Genomic DNA, 19,722 nt, shown 5'->3' with positions numbered 1-19,722 from the left:
TATTTTTATACCTATAGAAGTTTCTTGAATTAAAAAATATTTTTAGAATTAAAAATGTTTAAGCATTTCAGAAATATTAAAAGAATATATATAAAATATTTTGAAAAAAGGAAACTTTAAAGAGGAGACCCATGGCCTCCATAGCTCTCTCGTGGATCCGCCTGTGTGTGTATGAACTATTCGTATTGAGTAACCGCGCGTGTGTATGCGTGTGTGTGTTTGCGTGAGCACAGCCACCCACATGCTAAAATATGCAAGTGCATACACACAAGTGCAACCGGTGTTCAAGCACGAGGCAAACGCACGTGCGTGCGTTTCTCTTTTATCATTTCGCAACTGCCGACGATCCGTGCGATTGTCCCCCCGCAAATTGCATTCTAGACAATCCAAGAGAAGAGCCGCGCGCGGTTATCGTCGGCGATAACGATCGCTGTCGACCGACAAAGACAGGGATGCTACGTGTCACTTAACCCTTTCTGTCTCTAAATTACTCCTTCCCTTGATTTTATGATCGTGCCAAGTATGTTACGAAATGAGACATTAACTGCAGGTGAGATTTAACTCAAATTGAGATAAGTGGTTATCTCAATTCGAACACGCGGATAGACGTTAATGTATGAGCAAGTTGTAGAAGCGATGTCAGCGTGTGTCTTTATTTCGAAATAAATAAATTATAATGAATCGATTAGCGAGCTAGAAGTGTAAAGCGCATTTTTATATAGATGTATATAATATAGGTATACATATACAGTGAGTAAAAAGTATTTGTTATAGTGGAGATATCTTTTTTTAAAAAATCTTTTTAGAAAGTAAGTATTAATTACTTATTTGTAATATATGATAATGTTCTATTTTTAATATAAATAAAAGAACTTCACGGAAATGATCATATTTATAAACCTTAGAATTAAACTAGATTTCTCGACTGTTCGAATACTTTTTCCAAGTAATACAATTTTTTATTTTTGCTTATTATATATATAAGATTGCTTATTAAGATAATGTATAATCTATTTTATTCTTTATTAATAAATTGCTAATTAATATTTATTTTCCATATGAGGAAAGTTTTTCTTAAGAAGCTATCTCCTTATGTATTGTACGTACAATATATGTACATATATACACGAATACTTTATATACTTATATATTCATATAGAGACGTTAATGTATCAACAAATTGTACAAGCGTATCAGTATGTATTTTTATTTCGAAATAATTTATTAGCACGCTAGAAGTATAAAGTGTATTTTTATCGAGGATATATCGTATAATAAATATATACGTACATTCGTGTACAGACGTTAATGTATGTGCAAATTGGACAAGCGTGTCAACATGTGTCTTTATTTCGAAATAAATTATAATGAATCGATTAGTGTGCTAGAAATATAAAGCGCACTTTTTTTTTTATCGGTGACATATAATAGACACATACATACGTATTCGTGTACGGACAACATACTCGTGTAATACTTTACCGTGTACGCTATATCTTTAGCAGTCGACGTACACTTCAGAAGTTCCAACATCAATTTTCTTGATTGCTATACTCGATACCAGACTTTTGTCTAGTAGTGGTGGCTACTACATTGTGAGTTGCATCGTGAATGATTGATCACCCTAAAGGAATTTAATGAAGAAACCATTATAGCGGGAAATGTACAATAATAGCGAAGTATCGTAGGGAAAATATTGTAGTGGCGCATTTCTAAATGTTCCGATGGTAGATCTAACGGACGCTATGATATTCTCATAAACGATTCCCAATTTACACGGCGGTAGTTTCTTTATTCGATATTTGTATTCAATATTCCATCACGATAACTAACACTCCGCTCTACCTATCCGCCAATTTTATATTGAAGTGACTGCGATAATGGACAACGTTTTCCCGCGCTATATTATTTTCGCCGTTGCAATTTATTATACTATCCATCTAGCCGTCAATTTTACTGCGATAATAGCGCCGACGAGTATAAAGCGATGGCCGCGTCGGTCGATGCTGTGTAACATTGACGTGCTCGAAAGCGCGCCAGAAATTCTCGATTGCGCTTTTCGTTTTCTCGGGAAATGCGCGAGCGGAAATTCCATTTTAACTCTCGAAACGTTAAAAAGAATCGTTCGATCGCGCCAGTGCGCATGATGTCGATATACAATCACATGCGCTGATGAGAACTCTCTAAAATGCATATCGCACGCGTATCTAGCTGTTTCTTTGACTTCTCTCAGTTTTATTCAGTTACTTTTTGTGATAATTCGTTCGTATTGCATCATTCTTAATTTTTCTTTTTTTTTTTCAGTTTCTGGCCGATTACTTTAACTGTACATATTCGTATTCCATTTATTTCTAAAGACCTTCTGTAATCAGAGTTTAAATATGAACTGTGTTTTGTATCTCTATGTAGTCTACGTCGCAAATTTAGAAGTGATTGTAATATACATGTATAATTAGTTTTCCATGTAAAAATAACACTATATTACATGTTTAAGATGTGTAACTCCATTTTTTGTATGCAATATAGTGTGTTATTTTTACACGGAAAACTAATCACATATATATATTGTAGTTTTTTTACATGGATTTGTAGTGGTTTATTTTAGCAAAATCGCGTGAGAGACATACATTTGCTATCTCTTTCCTTCTCTCTTTCTTTTTCCCCCTCAGGAGTTGTTGAAATACGGCGGAACAATCAAAAGTGGCTGTTTCATATTTTTACTGATTAGATAGTTTATATAGAGTAAGTATACTTATTTCGACTTGCTTTTATATTCCATTTAACATTAGCTGATTAAAGATCGAGTGTCATTTTATCAAGTCTAGCTTCATAAGATTTCTAGCTGATTGTTAATAATTATTCCGCGTTTTTACTTTAATACTACAAGGAATAGTCTTAGCAGCCCTTAGATGGTCAATATTATTGCCTAATATTTAAAATATTGCACATTGTCATTGGTTTGTCGACATAGAACCTCTAGATTTTGTTTATTTTAAATGGTTTAAAAAAGATCTATGATATTGTATAAAATAATTTTACAATAATATTGAGATATAGGAGCCCCAAAGCCTCAGTTTTATTCCCGCTTTTCCGCACGATTGCGTTGCACAACGACCCTACAATCTTTACGAGTCTCGCGACAACATTCTTCTCTAAATATTTCTCGTTTTGTGCGTAGGATTATTTGTTGCAGTTCCACGGTACCAGAGCAAAAACGCGGAATAATTAACCATCCAGCTAGGAATCTTATTAAATCAGGAGAAACAGAGATTAAAACGGCTAAAAGAGATTAAAATTGTTAAAATGAATTGGCATCGTGTTTACCCGGAATACGATTAAATAAAGCTAAAAATTTTCTAGCAACAAATTGTGCTAACATCGAGGATACATCAAGTGATAAAATGAAATTAGCTATCTTTTTAATATATATATATATACACACCTAATGAGAACATTCCTAATTTCAAACGAGCTCTGAAATTATGATTACGTTATTTATCGTTTTTTTATTTATTAGTAAATGTTTTTGTGACATTTCTTTAAAACAGTATCGACATCTCTACATTATTGAAACTTTGACAGCGGTTTTTTTCTCTGACATCCGTCGAATAACGATACGATGTCGTTTCTCTTTATTGTCATGACAGGCTGCGCGAGCTCGTTGGTGATGTTTCGATGTATTTCCTTCCTCTCGCAAGCTGTCGCATCTCGCGTTTCACAGCTAATTTTTCTCATCGCCGACTTGTCGTCGTCGTCGTCGTCGTCGTCATCGTCGTCGCTGTCGTCGTCGTCGTCGTAACACGGTAAAATAGTTTCACGCCAGAACAATGCCACGATTACGTCGGTCCGTGTGCATTGTACATTATGAGAGGTAACGCGCGCGTCGCGCTTCTGTAATTATGGAAACCAAGCATAAACTCCGCGATTTGCATTTCAAACTACCATTGTAATCTCGGGCCCGACAGACGGCCGCGTGCTCGTCCCTCTGTGCTTTTACCTACCTACCTACCTACCTATCTGCCGCCCTTACCCTTTCGCCGTAGAATATTCCGAAATTGCCTCTCTTATTTTCAATCATGGATCCCCTACCAATTTAGAGTTAGTTCTTTCTGAACGAAAATACGAAGGCACGAATAGCCTTAAAGTGCAGTTTCAGCGAAATTAAAGGATTTATGAGAAAGGATTTTAATTTTGTAAAGATAATGAAATGCTTTAGAGGAGAGAAGGTGGTATTACGGCACTCTTTTTACATTTCATGTAATAGCTTGTATTAAATTTTAATAACTGGTATTTAAATTTAAAACTTAACGATTACATTTGTCAAAGTATTGTTCAATCGATTCTACACTCAAAATTACGAATCAATTATTAAGATACTATTTATAAAAATGTAACGACCGCATAATGGCTCGAAGGGAAACAGAAACGGTAATGTGGCGGTCTTTTAGAAAAATTGATTTAAATAATTAGTTTTGTTTAGAAATAAACAGTAGATATTTGGTTACAAACAAAAAAGTAAAATATTGCAAAACTAATATACGTATTCACAATTTCTTCCGTACGCAAGTTGCACTAAAAATCTATCGTACGTATAATACATTCTCTAAAACTTTTAGAGTGAATTGTCACTCTTAAAAATTGAGCTTTTTTTTTTTAAGACTGATTTAATTTTTACTGTTTAGAGTGAAATTCCACTTCAAAGAATTTTGAATGGAAATTGTAGATAAATGCTAGGCAATCAATTTATGGGAGTGATTATTTTAACAGAACTATATGAAACAAGGCTCAATAAATTTCGATAAAAATCAAATTAATTAATTTCGAAAGTAATCTGGAATTTACCACCTAATAGCGAGAATAATAAGAGGGGCCACTATACTAATTATAATACCGCACTAATGATAATACCGCCTCTTCTCGTCTATTATTTCTCATTTTACTACAAGCCTCGTGTGGATGTTCGGCATTAAAAATCGTAAATCAACTGCATTCTACCGTTGAGAGCATTTCAAATTTATCAAAAAAGATGAAGAGAGGTGCAACGAATCACAAATATTTTGTACATGCATGTGGATCCATTCGCGCACGCTGTCACTCATTTTCTCGATTATCCACGTTAATGCGCTTCGACGCATTCAGCCAACCCGCCTGTAAACGCGTTTCCGGCGCAAATTTTATTCCACAGCGAAACGCCGCTGAAGCGATAACGCCGATAAATTCGTCTGGATTAATATACAGCACGCATGCAGATATTGAAGCTGAAGGTCGATTCCATGCGTGAATCGATATAACTTTCGATAGTACATATATATTTATAAAGTTAAATAAAACGTCAAAAATAAAATAAGTAATTCCGTTGTTTCTAGCCGATCGATGGTTCAAGTAATCGAGCTCTGCTGTCGATTTTATGCCTACGAGGAATTGTGTTATTGCGAGAATGCTCCTGGGGATTTATAACGGATTTATCGAGCGGACATATGGCTTTGTATGTCGTTTGAAAATCCGTTCCGCGAAAGCAGATATTAATATCGAACGACGGGTATATCGGTGACATTTAAATCCCACAAGGTGAATAAATGAAAAATTTGTAACAGCGCCGCCGTCGCCGCCGCGGTGTCGATATTCCGATATACGAAAAAGTTACGCCCGCGTTACTTAAAATTGCGCTGCTAATTAACGCGTTAATTATGCGCGGCATCACTAATTGCTCTCAAAGCCCCGACCGCGCGACGATTTTGTTTTCCGAAATGGAAATTTGTTTGCATCGAGCCGCGAAAATTACCGCGACCGGCAGAGCGCATTCATTCAGCAGACATCTCGCTAATTGCTTTTAAACCCGCAACATACCGGCTCACGGTTGCGTTTCCATATTATGCCATATTTATATGTTTAAGTGCGTGCACATACATATGATAATGTATGGCATATAATAATAAAAGCGGTAAATAATAACAGCGTATAATAATAACCGTTAAATAAAATAGCGGTACTCCATCGATAATGATAGTAATGGTAACGATAAAAATGATACAGAGTTATATCTAGATGAATTTATTTATATTGTTACATCGCGCAATAATAAGACGTATTTACCTTACGTTGTATAAATATGCTTTTTAATGCTGATGAAAATATGTAGGAGGCGAACATGTTTAATGCGAATAAAAATATTTGCAATGAAATTGCGAAGGAGAGGGCGGAGGAAATTTTATCACGCAGTCGAGATGCTGTAAAAAAAAAAAAAAAAAAAAATGCGATCTGTCCCGCGGGCGTAAATCAGAATCGATAGCGCCGTGCACTATAATATATCTGTATATAGGAGAATGACGTGTTCGTCAATTTCCAGCAACACGGTAGGTGTGCGGAAATGTTATACGAAAATCAACCCTCGGCGCTTTTCGCCGAGTCGCGCATTTCTATTTGCAAGCCGGCGTAAACGCGCCGACGGGCAGAACCGCGTTTCCGACCGTGCGTTTCCCGGGGGTTCGGGGGAAATATCGGCCGGCCGATATTTCCATAAACAGCGAGCGGGCGACACGGAGGAGGGAGTGTACGACCGACGTTAATTGGGGGGGGCCTCCTCCAATTGCTTTTATATCCTCGGCTGCGTTTCGTCGCGCCTCGAGGCCACTCGGCCGCCGGCCCGGGATGCATTTTCCGCGCGCGCGCGCGACCAGTGACCGGGATTACATCGATTTCCGAAATGAACGGCGAAGCGATACTCTCTCTCTCTCTCTCTCTCTCTCTCTCTCTCTCTCTCTCTCTCTCTCTCTCTCTCTGTCGTCGTCGCGTACAAGCAACGGCGGTATTTCGTGACAGCCCGACCCGATATTTTTGAAAAGCCCGAGAGATATATATACCGTACGATGACTCGTTAACACCTTGTCGAAATCGTCGCGCAACGTCATGTCGGCGCGGAACGGTCGTGCACTGTGTATTACACCAGCCAGAATGCAGCGTAAATGTATGGACTGAAAAATGTATATTTTCACGTCGAAAGGCACCATATATGTATATATACGCGACGGATTTTATGTCGCGTTGCACAACTGTGAAGAGTGAATGAATTGAATTAAACGTATATGAGGTACATGGCACAGCAGAGCCGCGAAAATATTCAAGCGGTCTCTCGAAACGAGCGTTTATTAGACATTAATATCATGCATTCGCTATGAGATTGTTCATGGATCTAACGGATCGTTAGTTGGCATCCTCATCGCTCAGTCATGCTATCGCTCTTGATCGCCATTCTCGTGTCGTAGTTAGAATGCAGGTCCCTGGGCGTCACGGGAACCGCATCGTAGTTAGAATGACAAGTCCCTGGACATACGAGACTATCTCAATCTAATTACGAACAATATACATTGTCTGTCTCCTACGTTTGCATTAGAGAGTTAATGCAAACAGCAGTATCCTTGATATTCGGTAGAATAATTTTCGAAATAAATTAACCATCAGGAAGAAGTTAGCTTTTTAATCGCGGCCGAAAAATATTCATTATTTATATATTAAAATAATAAATTTGCACGGAGAGAATGATTTTGTTGAAATGTCTAAAAGTTTATCTAAATATAGATTTCAAAATAATTTATTAGGTCGTTAAAAGTATCAAAATAATTATGTAGGAAGCTCAAACATATATAATGAGTAACGATAAAATATATTCTAAAAGGTTTTAACACTTCAGCAATCAGCTTGGACGTTCCAGTAATTATTTCGATGGTCTAATAACAAAATTATTTTCAAATCTGTATCCAGCCTAAATTTCTATATTTTTTAGCAAAACCATTCTTTTTGCGCGTGGTAACATCTTCATGTTGTAGATTATTTTATACGTGGCTTTGTTCCACGCGGGCGAAATTGACGAACGCGATACATATCGATCCTGCATGCCGTACATGTGACACATGACATCGCGGCTCACCGTTCGTCGAACTTTCTGTTGCAGGACATGTCCGACGTATGCGTTGGGACCAGCGTGGGGACCATTACGGAACCGGAGTGTTTGGGGCCCTGCGAGCCCGGTACCTCCGTCACCCTCGAGGGCATCGTTTGGCACGAGACCGAAGGAGGTAAGAACCTCGTTACAGCTTAATTCGCCCATTTGCCTTGGCGGACTCCGCCACCTTGGACCTCCGACCTTCTTGTTATCCCCTTAGCTTCCTCTTACTTACAGAGGATTAGGGAGCGAAATTAATCCTAGAACGATAGCACTGATTTAGCGAACGAAGCATCGATTTTTAATATTCTCTTAATTGACAATTATAATCGATCGATAAAACGACAATCTTTTTCTTCATCGGAAAAATGTATTTTTACACAAATTGATTTTATATTAATTTCTACCTATTAGTTTTACATTAATTTCTACATATTGTTGATCTTCTTTTGATGTTTTAATTGTCATATTAATGGATCTGCACAATTAATGATAAATAATATTAATTTTAAATGATAATTTTACATGTAATTTCGAATCATGTGTTTTTCATGCAAGAGTCAGTCGAATACAGAAAATTTAATTACAATTAATTCTATTTGATATCTGAAAAGAGTATAACAGAGATAATATTTCTATTTTCATCCAGCTACAATTATTTAATTATATTCTTGAATAAATTATCCACCGACCAATCTACTTTATTATTTTATCCAATGAAAATGATGTTTTTTTTTTTTTTTTTTTTTTTCATTAAAGAAACGTATTTTTACGCCAATTGTGATTCATACAATTAATGCAATTTACTTAATCTTTCTTCTAGTAATATATAAAATCGTAGAAATACAAGTGTGACCGCGCTTCTCTCAAACTCCTCGGATGTTAAATTAACAATCTATCCAGTTTTAATTAATTTGTTAAAAATACCAAGGATTTAACTGTTAACGTTAACGGACATTTTATCAAAATACAGAAGAATTTGCATTTAGACCATTAATGATTCATGTACATTCCCAGTATTCGCTTGCCAAATTTGCTCCCATCAAATTTACCCTGTTATTGCACCAGGCTCTTCGGATAAAGTCATACACACTGCTTATTGATTTATCGAATTTCTGCAATTCGCTGAATAACAGTAATAACACTAATGGCACCGCATACAAAGTCGGCGTTATTATTATGGAAATCACCGTCGTAAGGGAGTTATACGATCGCATCTTCTATCGTTCAACGTAAAATCAGCGCGTCCACCGCCCACTTGTTTTTCCCGGGATATTAAATCATATCGAGCATCGTTAGAGTTGTTATACAAAATGATGTTCACCGTTAGCGATGCGTATAAATGAGGAGAGCAGTATAGGAAACAGGATCCTCGCTCGCGTCGCGATTTTCCTTGCGCTATAATAACGAGCAATAATTGCGCGAGAAAGGATTACAGGCGCCACTTTTCTGCAGTGGATATAAAGCATTTATTTCATTATACATTCAACTGAACAAGATAATAATTTGTGCAACGTTCACTAGCAGAAATTACTCGCCTCGTTACATTTCCTGGTCGTATAATATTTTTGCTTTAACTGTTATTTCCTGTATTTTATCGGTAATATGAATGTAATATAAATATAATATTTGATAAATGTAATTGAACGTACAGATATCCCTCTACGTACGGCTATTTCGAATTTCCAAACTTCCGACCGGTAAATGCTAAGAATTAAAAAGAGATGAAGAGTATGCATGCGTGTGTACACTGTAAAAAATAAAATGTTAATTTAACTTTAATAATGTCTAGTGGACTTTCTGAAACATGCAAAAATGTTAAAATTAACATTTTTGCATGTGTGTGTTTCAGAAAATCCACTAAACGTTTTTAAATTAAAATTAACATTTTATTTTTTACAGAAAATCCTCTTGTACGTATCTAAGTTAAAATTAACATTTTATTTTTTTTTACAGTGTATGTATACATATATAAAAAAAAGTTGAATATACGTGTGTGTAACAATTGAATTAAGATTAAAGTGACTCTACATTGGATGTTTTCCAGTAAGGATACAGCGTAATACCATCGTCACATTCTTATTGTTTGCCGACGTTAAATAAGAATAAAATGATTCACTATGTTATACTGTATTCTTATTAAAAAATATTCATTAGTCGAAATGGATATTAACTTACTTTTTTACATAATCTTGAAATTATTTATGTCTTAGAATGGCTAGTAATACAAATATTATTATTAAAAGAGAAAGAAAAACAGATATGATTACTATTCTTACGATTAATTCAACCTACGACTAAAATCTAAAAAAACCCGTCAAATAAAGGGATATTTGTATTGTAACATTTCGAACATTGCTTGAAATATTTCCTGGTATTTTTATAATTTTTATACATTTCGAAACGACGTTGACTTCCATACATTCAAATGACAAATCCCTGACAAATAATTAAATTAAGGGCCCAATAATGGAGATATGAATATTGTATTCTTTAGTGAATATGAGATGAGTCTACATTATCGTGAAGATTAAATGAAAAGCTAATTACTAGCTGAACAATCTTCGAAGTTGGCAGCAGTCGAGAGTAAAAATAAAACAGAACTTCTTGTTCGTGGATTAACTTCGAGCAGGTTTTCATCGAAACTCGATTTACTTTTGTTACATAATCGAGATTCTAATCTTCGGATTTCATTAATTCCATTAGCCGGAGTTAACGAATGATTGACGGAATCGACAGATGATCCGGTTGTTACAGTCGTTCTCATAGAATCGCGCGAATAAATAATAACCACTGTCGTGGTTATCGATAAAATAAAAATCGTATCGTCTCGTGTCGATTGAAAATAACTAGCACCGATGATCAATCAATCGTTTGCCCCGGGTAAACATTCGGAGAGCACCGATGTAATAGGAATAGCACTCGATCGATCTTGTTGCTGCTCGAACGATTCGGGGTTATAAATATTCGCCCGATATTCTGCCGGCCGGAAAAGTCGGGTAAATAAAAGCGTGTTGCAATCCCGACATCATTATTTCGTTTGCCGAGATTAATCAACCGCGACCGTGTAATTGTAATGTATACAGAATTGCGACACTTTGTATTTTATTCGTATAATTTCAATTTATTTATTAATTCTTTTTGAGAAATATTTTAAATATTGTATTTAAAGTTTCATTTCGTTTAAAAGGAGGTATTAATGTAAAAAATCATGATCGCGCGGGAAAGAATTTGTGATTTTCGCGCGCTTGTCCAGATTAATTTAGCGTAACGTTACACCGAAATATTGCACTGTCACGCCGCACCGAAGTATTTTCACGAGTAATGAGTGTGATTAGAACAAACGCGGATAAACTACGTAATTGGATCGCCCGCAAGCTTATTAAGACCATTTCGACAGTTAAAGTAGCGGTAACTCGATAACGATCACGTTTGCGCGAAGTAATAGATTAATTTATCCGGGTTTAAGCTTTCATGCTTGTTAACATACGTTCCGTAGCTTAACATTCGCCATTGTTTTACAACTCATACGCGTCGCTAAGCTGACTCGCTAATTCGCCAGCTGCGAAACGCACTGGCTGGTTGCGTGCGACATGTGGAATAATGTAATAACATAGAATGTTGATAGAGAAAATATTTAAATATTCAAGAATATTCCGATATATATATATATATATGTGTGTGTGCGTATGTATGCGGAAAGCCCTAATGGACATATTTCTTTGTTATTTTATGCTTTAATGAAAAAGTATGGAACGCTTTTAATAAATTATGCGACTCTACTACTATAGTTAGTGTTATATCAGAAAGGAAATGTCACTCTAGAAAAATTAATAATGCGTTTAAAATTTATTTCAGTAACCTTTACTGAATTCTGTAAATTCATGAACATTGAAATTGATTTGATTGATGATTATATTTAAAAATTCATCACGTCATTTTTATCGAAAAACATCAATAAAAAAAACACTAATTTGATTCCTTATAATTTATTGAAAATACATTACGCTGTTCCGAGAAGCTCTTTTTATCTTTTACGTAAACATTTTTTTAAATTTATAATATATACACCAAAAATATTTCGCTTGGCAGCGTATTTCGATCGAAATTCCTTTTTTTTTACGGCCACTGCTAGCCTGAATGTTTATTAATGCTTTTTCTTTCTTATCACTCGCTGTATAATAATGAGTTGCGATATAATAATACGATATAATAATACGCCGCGACTTGGCTCGCACGCGAGATAAAAACTGATGTACGTAGAATGAAATTAAAACAAAAGTGCCGGGAGACGCTCTTCAGCGGAATAATTAATTTTACCGCGAGCTAACGTAATTAATACCAATTTCGCTAATAGATCGTTCCTCCTGGGAAAGCCTCCTGAGTTCTATTCGTCGCATGCTTCAACGATTTCTTCGTAATACGATTAAAGCGATCTGCGGAAATTATAAAGAAAACCGCACGCTACACGAATACACGCGAACACTACGCTCCGTTCTCGTCATACCTTCTTTTACATTCACGTGACAAAACGTGACGGCTGCGCATAATACGTGCTCATGAAATAGAAATAAATTTTGCAGTATTGAGATATTCAAACGTATGTAGGATACCCCAGAATTATCGTTCATTCTTTAGCGAAAGTACATGCGAAATTCATTCTCTTCGTCGGGTAACAAAGGTTCTTTTTGTAACGTCAAAAAGCTACACGAAACAATGTATGAAATGTGACGCACAAGATGTACCCACGAAATGATAAAAGTATAATTATGTATATCCGTGGAATGAAATCGATGAAGGTCCGTTTGCGTGCGATACGCAAGATCCTGCCAACCGTTTCCGACAGGCCTGCAATTAGTTTTACCCGAATCCTCGAATTCTCGAGCCACACTCGAGCGTGCAACGTGGGTACACGCGACCGCGTACGCGCCTCTGCATGCCGTGCGGTAACCTCCGCGTGCGCACACAAAAGCGTGTGTTTCGCAATAAACACACATATACGGGCAGTGTGTGTACGTACACACACGCGCATATATGTGTACGTACATGCCCGGCTGATACAACACGGGTAAGGTAGCTTGTCAGACAGGTATTATATGCCGCGGTCGTGGTTGTCGTCGGGTTAAACTACATCGTGACTCCCCGGCTGCTCTTCCCTCTTCCACTCTTTGTCTTTTCTCATCTCTCTCTCTCTCTCTCTCTCTCTCTCTCTCTCTCTCTCTCTCTCTCCCTTTCCTCTCATCTTTTTCTTCTCATCCTCTTCTCGTACGTTCTTCCCCTCTTGTTTTCCCCTCTTCTTTTCTCTACGATACCAAAGGTCCACTTTATGATCGTTCCCTCGAAGGCGGTCGAATCGAGTAGCTGTTTTTCACCGTTGGATCCCCTCGCGAAGTAAGGATAAATGAAGGGCCATTATGTGAAAAGAGCCAAACGCTTCCACGTCAAAACTGAGAAATGGACTTCGAAAGTTTTCTAAAGGGAAAAATGTGCTCTCTCCGCCGTGACGGTAATTCGTAGAATTCTAATGTAAAGTTTAATCTACTTAATAAACGACTGTGCCTTCAAATATAAGTGCCTTAAGCTCGAAGTAGATAAAACCGGCGTACCTTTTACATAAAAACAGCATCGGAAGCGTGCATTTACGTGTGCGTTTTCAACAACTGTTTTTGTTGTTTCAAATTTACGCACGAGGAAACAAATAGATGAATAATACACAGAATACATCCGGTAAAGTTATTTTTAGTTTAAATTAATTCTAACGGTGATTAGACCGAAAGATAAACGTGATGAAATGTATGTAGAGCATGCAACGCGTTAAATAACATCAAGTTATATTTTCTGGAGTGATATTTCATTTGAGCTGACGCATCATTACAATCTCAGAAACATCTGTGAGATTGTCTTTTTGTTGTTGTTGTTATTGTTGTTGCTTTATTCGCCATCGAAAGAACAAACGTCGCGGTGAAGCTAGACGCGAAAGGGGGAGTTCCTAAATGGCCGTTCATAATGGTAGATTAGGAAGTCCATAAATTCGTCGAATTCCCAATTGAATGGCCGACCAATCTGTCCGAGCCTCTCTGCTTTCCATCCAAGTTTTATTACTTTCGTCGTTTGCTGCTGATATCCTGCTGCTACATCCTTTCACCTCCCGTTCTCCGCCCTCCGCTCCTCTCCTCTCGCATCCCCATAACTCTTCAATCGCCCTTCACCCCTTTTTCTCTCGTTCGGCTCGCCTCGTCTTCTTCTGTCTCTTTTCATCTCCTTGTTATTCCTCTTCTCTTTACTCTCTTTAGCCGGTTCCATCTTTGACTCCTGGCGAGATACAAGAAAAAGATGAGAGAGAGAGAGAGAGAGAGAGAGGGGGGGGAGGAGAGGAGAGAAAAACGAGAGAAAGAGAGCTCCTACCAGTGTGTTATATCGACGAGAGAAATAAAACATCAACGGAATCTCGAGCACGTCTGTTCTGGTTTCGTGGCTGCTGCCGCCTCTTCGCGCCGCTTTACTTTATAGCAAATTTATCCGCTCAGCCTTCCACTTCCGTTCCTTCGAGTCTTCTCACTTCTGCCGCAATCGTGATCATGTTTATAAATGTAATAGTCGTGTGACGAGAAAATCTTAATAATATATGAATAGCTACTGGAAATCTCCAGGAACTTTGAGAAAAACATTTACAGTTTTACTTTACAGAAACGTGCATTTTTCTAATTAAATAAGGGAAAAACAAGGTTTCATCATTTATCTTTTCTCTTGAAACTTAATTCGTTAGAAGCTTTTTATCGCCGGTCTTTAATTAAAGAGGAGTGTAAGTAGTTTTCCCCTGATATTTTCGTTGAGGAAGAATCGATTTCACATCGATTAAAGTGTCTTCAATGGCACTCGATGATTTCGCGAGAGTCGTGTACTTCCACGATATGTCAAATGCAAATTGAATTTGCCAATTCGCATCCTTCCTTCGTAAGATCCATGTCTCGTGCTCCACATTATTGCCCTAACGAGACGACACGCTCGTCGATCCGCTCATAATAAGCGCATTAAGATCCTCCCTTGAGAAATTTTCTTGGGAAGCGGGCGATTAAAAAGACGGGCGATTTCTTTCGCGTGTACGCGAGCCACGCGTCCTCGGTAATTACGTAAGGACACGCATTCGACACGCGTGAATGAGCGAACGAAGTTCGTCAAACGAGTTATTATATTTGCTGGTTGCACGCGCGTGCGACAACGACTCGCGTCGCTCGCCCTCCTCGATCGGCCTCAATTTGCATCTCCCGCTTTATGAACGCGGCGCATTAATAATTCCGCGAAGCTAACAGGTTAATCTCCAGCAATAAATGTCATATGCGCAAATGTGTAATTATGCGTGCATGCGCGTGTAACTAATGACCGGCGATCGGCCGACAGAAGTACTAAACCGCCGATAACTCGTATCGCGATAACACGCATTTTCGTTGCGTGTAGCGTCCGCACTGTGGACATAATCACCCTCAAAATTGAGAAGATCTTTTTTTTATCCAATTTTTATTTTATCTAATTTTAATTTAACATTTTTAACCTTTTTTAATATTTCGATTCAATATTTTTATTTTAATTCCAATTAATATTTTTAATACTCACCTTTTGTTCTAAATTTTTTTTCATCATTTTGATGAAGAGGTTAAAAAGAAAGAGTGAAAATTAAAAATCGCTTTATTTCTTGAACTTTAGTACGAAAATATAATGTTTATAATTTAACTTTTGAATTAAATTATTTTACTTTCATATTTTGACTTTCGATGTTAGGTAAAGGATGAAAAAGTTATTGAAGTATTTATATCCATTAAGGATCTTGATTCGTGTAATGTCTCATGAGCACGGACATCTTGTACAGAAAAGCATTACGCGAGATTGTGAGAAGACTACACGGACGAGCCACTAATACAATTACAGGTACCACCGTGAGCGAGGTGTGTATCGTAAAGGCGTCTATCTCCCATCGGACCTGGTTTTGTCGATGTCAGGGTAGTTTAGTTGGATCACAGAGACGTTGATGAAAGGATGCTTGTCAGAGATGCGACGGGGCGGGCACGGAGCAGGAGACGGGATAGGAAGGATGAGAGACGTGAGAAGCGAGGGGAGAGAGAAAGAGAGAAGCCTCTCCCATGGAGGGAAGCTAGACTTATACAGCTTGTTATCGATCTTTGGAACATCTCTCGCTTCACCTCGACGGAATCTTACTCGTTCTTAGGTCTTCTCTTTCTCCTCCTTTTACAATCTGCTCTTCCTATCTTATCCACTGGATGTCACTTTTTTTCAGTTGCAGGCTCTTTATGAATTTGGAGTGTCTAATTGTTTATAAAATTAATTGGGTGATAAATATATTATCATAAAAATACATTTGTGAACTTTAATCTTTTTAGTTCTCTTGATACTTTCTATTTACAGTTTTATTTACTCGAGGTTTAATTTATCAAAATTCTTTAATATATATTAAGTTTTGCATTTAAGAAAAGATGACAGATAATTATGTTGAGTTGCATAAATAATAGCTGTTTCTATTGTTATGAAATGAAAGATAAATTTTTTAATATGATATTTCAATGAATGAATAGTTTCCATTATTTTTTATGATTGTATTTCATTTTTCTATGAAATTAAATACACTTAACTTATAAAATCCTGATTTCGAAATTAAAACGTCACGGAGGCATTTTTTAATGACATCTATATTACTCAAATTTTTTTCCATCGAGATGAGTCTATAACAAACGAAATAGATGATAGTCAGGAATTATGTCTGAAGAATATGAAAGATGGTTAAGAATTTTCTAATTAAATTTTAATTTTTGTTGGATAGATTTGCTACATGGAATCTGACATCATCTTGATGGAATTATTACCTTCCTATTGACCAGATATTTTTCTAGCAGTACCTCAATTTCTCTAATTGCAAGTAATAACAATTAGTAATAATAATTGTCTCGTTCGATTTTAAAAGTTCATAATAGATTACATCCTTAGAGATCAATTTAACATAATACGATATTTTTTTGTAATTCTGTTTTTGGTGTCAGTAGTAATCTTTCATTTAGATACCGTCATGATCTTTTTTGTTATATTATCATAGGAGATTCATTTCTCATCTCCTGTGACCATACCGTTCGGACAACATTCCCTTTTTTGACGAGAAAGCAACGAAATGTAGGCCAGTAATTCAGCCAGTAATTTACCAAACAAGAGTCATTTACAATCCGGAATATTTAACCTCATAAAAAGATAGAAAAAGATTATAGAAAAAGAAGTTACATAATAAAAACTATACCATATATTGATTCAAATAAATATTATATAATATTTAAAAGTCTGTCTTTTATTTCATAACAATAAAATAGTCATCATTTATGCATCAACTCAATATTACTACATGTTTATTGGATTATATGGTACAATTGATATCGACATGCATTGTTAAAGAATTTTATACGGTAAATTGAATGTCGAAAGATATCGGGAAGAAGAGATGCGATTCTATGATGCGTATCTCTTTCCATTTCTTCCATCTAAGGATCTTGAATACATCTCGATTTTGAAAGACCTCCGCCGTCGAGACTGCGAGCTCTCTGAAGCCGAAAGAAAATCCACTTATTTCCAGACTGATCTCAGCCGATGTTGTCTCCGGGCGCTACAGGCAACCGCCATTCGGCGAAGACAAATAACGCTGCCCCGTGATTTCACGTTTCGCCTGGCAGCTGCATCGCTTCGTTCCGCTTCGTTCTGCTTTGCGAACTTTATCGAGCGCGCGATATCGTCGGTGTATCATCTGACCGCAAATCGTAACTATTAATCCCTTCGACACACGCATACATATTCTATCGCACACGCGCACACACACATATATATATATTTGCAATATTTTTAAAATATTTTAAATAAAATTTATAAATGTGTTCCGTATTATTTGAAAATATCCAGTATTAAATTTAATTTTGTTTTACTCGAATTTTATTTTTGGTTACATTTTGAGTTAAAATATTTATCTGATAAAACGATTGCCACACTAAAAAATTATCGTGTTTCCGGCGATTAGGTGGCGAGCAGATGCTATGGGCAACATGTCGAAAAACCATTCTGACGTTTCCTTTATTTATTTGCGTTTGTCAAGCAGCGCTTGACAATGATTTTTCTCCACTAAAATGCTAATCCGTCAAAATCGGGTTTGACGTGAAATGTGCACGCTCTCCCTCGAGTTTAATGTTCCTTCGGTACATTGATGAACGAGACACCTGCCTCACTCGAGTACCGGAAGAGACTTTCGTATGATGAGTTTTCAGTAGGAGGAAAAATCCACGCTGTACCGAAAGCCAATTTCTCGTTTTAGCAACGACCGTGATTATCGTTATTTGGAGGGCGGCCAAACGTGATTTTACGTGACAGCTGTTATAGATGCCAAGAGAGTTCTCCCCAGCATCGAGATATCGCAATTGCAACGATATCGCCAGAGAAGAGATTAATTCGTTGTTTTACAGCGTAGCTACGAACGCTTTTTTCTTCCTCATCCTCGTGCGGTTCCTCATCCCTCCGTATTTCCTTCGACCGCAAATCTCCCGTTTCGGAAAAGAGCTCCTTTATCGTCCACCGACTCTCAGGAAGAGGAAACCCAAATCGGCGATGGCGACGCTTGCGTTTCTTTGCAGCAAACGACCAACGGACAAATAATAATGCTCGGATGTTATTCCAGAGCAGCTGCCGCGATCACAATCTCTTCGAGGTGAATTGTATGATTATTCATTTCGCGGGAAATTTTATTTAACTCTAGGAGTAGTCGACCGCGAGGCCAAATGTGAAACTTACAGATAAACTCGTTTAATAGCTATTATTATGTAAGATAATATCATAAGAGACTACAGTGTGAGAAAATATCACGAAAAATGAAAAGATATCAGGCGGTTAGTTTTAATTTTTATTCATATCTTGATAATTTTTTTCTATTTTACTTTTTCTTATAATAAGGCCAAAGGAATGAGCAAGTATAGATGTAGTAAAACTATTTAGTACCTGAATAAAAATCTGGAATTTTTAGAAATTTTTTTTTATTCTTAAAAATGAAGGATAGAAGTTTATCGAACATGAAGAATTTTTAGAATTTTATTTTTAAATTAAAATGTGCCTGTCTTTCTGAAAAATTAGTTTTTAATTTTTGTTTATAATACAATATATTTACAATCAGTTAGCAATAAGTATAGCATGCACATCTGCGCACATTCACATTTTCGCCATGCAATTTTTTCTAAAAAAATCAGAATGACAGTAGAAAATAACAGAGTAGTTTACTGATACTATTTTGTAGTGAGTCTCTTTCCTAAACTATCCTGTAAATTTCGCTTTAATTGTAGAAAATGATATAATTCTACTGATTCCTGTGTTTCATCAATTTCCATTATATTTTTTATTTGATAGTTCCTTGCACTCCAATTTATTTTAAAAGAAGAATTTGTATTGAAAGATTTTCTAATCTTATCCGGAATTTTGAATTTAAGAAAATTTTCCAGATATCTCAGAGAATTTTTTAGATTTTAGTAAAAAAATATTTAACTTGAGCAAATAATTTTAACAGTCCGAAATTTTATCTCAATAATTTAATACTTTTTCACTTGAAATAAAAAAATTATATTTTTTTTAGAATAATGAAGCACGACATGACTTTATATTTTACTTTTTTGACTTTCAAAGATTTATTTGATTTTATTTTTTACATCATATATATTTATTTATCACATTTATGTGCCATTTAATAACCTCTTTAATAACCT

The 19,722-nt window shown here is 36.3% G+C and overlaps 2 protein-coding genes across 4 annotated transcripts in view; both read left to right on the top strand.

Moving 5' to 3' along the window:
* Positions 1-19,722, top strand: part of LOC108753316 (zinc finger protein 608-like) — a 177,789-nt gene that overhangs the window by 154,642 nt on the left and 3,425 nt on the right. The window contains exon 4 of the mRNA XM_018494798.1: positions 7,949-8,072. Within this exon, the coding sequence (XP_018350300.1) occupies positions 7,949-8,072 (124 nt within the window). The remainder of the gene's footprint in view (positions 1-7,948; positions 8,073-19,722) is intronic.
* LOC108753344 (mediator of RNA polymerase II transcription subunit 15-like) overlaps positions 7,953-19,722 on the top strand; it is a 28,584-nt gene continuing 16,814 nt past the window's right edge. For 2 of the 3 annotated variants that reach the window (XM_018494837.1, XM_018494838.1), the window contains exon 1: positions 7,953-8,072. The gene's annotated coding sequence lies outside the window, so the exon portion shown is untranslated. Of the gene's footprint in view, positions 8,073-18,672; positions 18,681-19,722 lie in introns of those variants that run through there. The other variant, XM_018494839.1, reaches the window with a different exon arrangement.

Source organism: Trachymyrmex septentrionalis, unplaced genomic scaffold (genome assembly GCF_001594115.1).
Source record: "Trachymyrmex septentrionalis isolate Tsep2-gDNA-1 unplaced genomic scaffold, Tsep1.0 scaffold69, whole genome shotgun sequence".
Lineage (NCBI taxonomy): Eukaryota > Metazoa > Arthropoda > Insecta > Hymenoptera > Formicidae > Trachymyrmex > Trachymyrmex septentrionalis.
The sequence above is the reverse complement of the archived record's forward strand: the minus strand, read 5'-3'. Positions and strand labels throughout refer to the sequence as shown.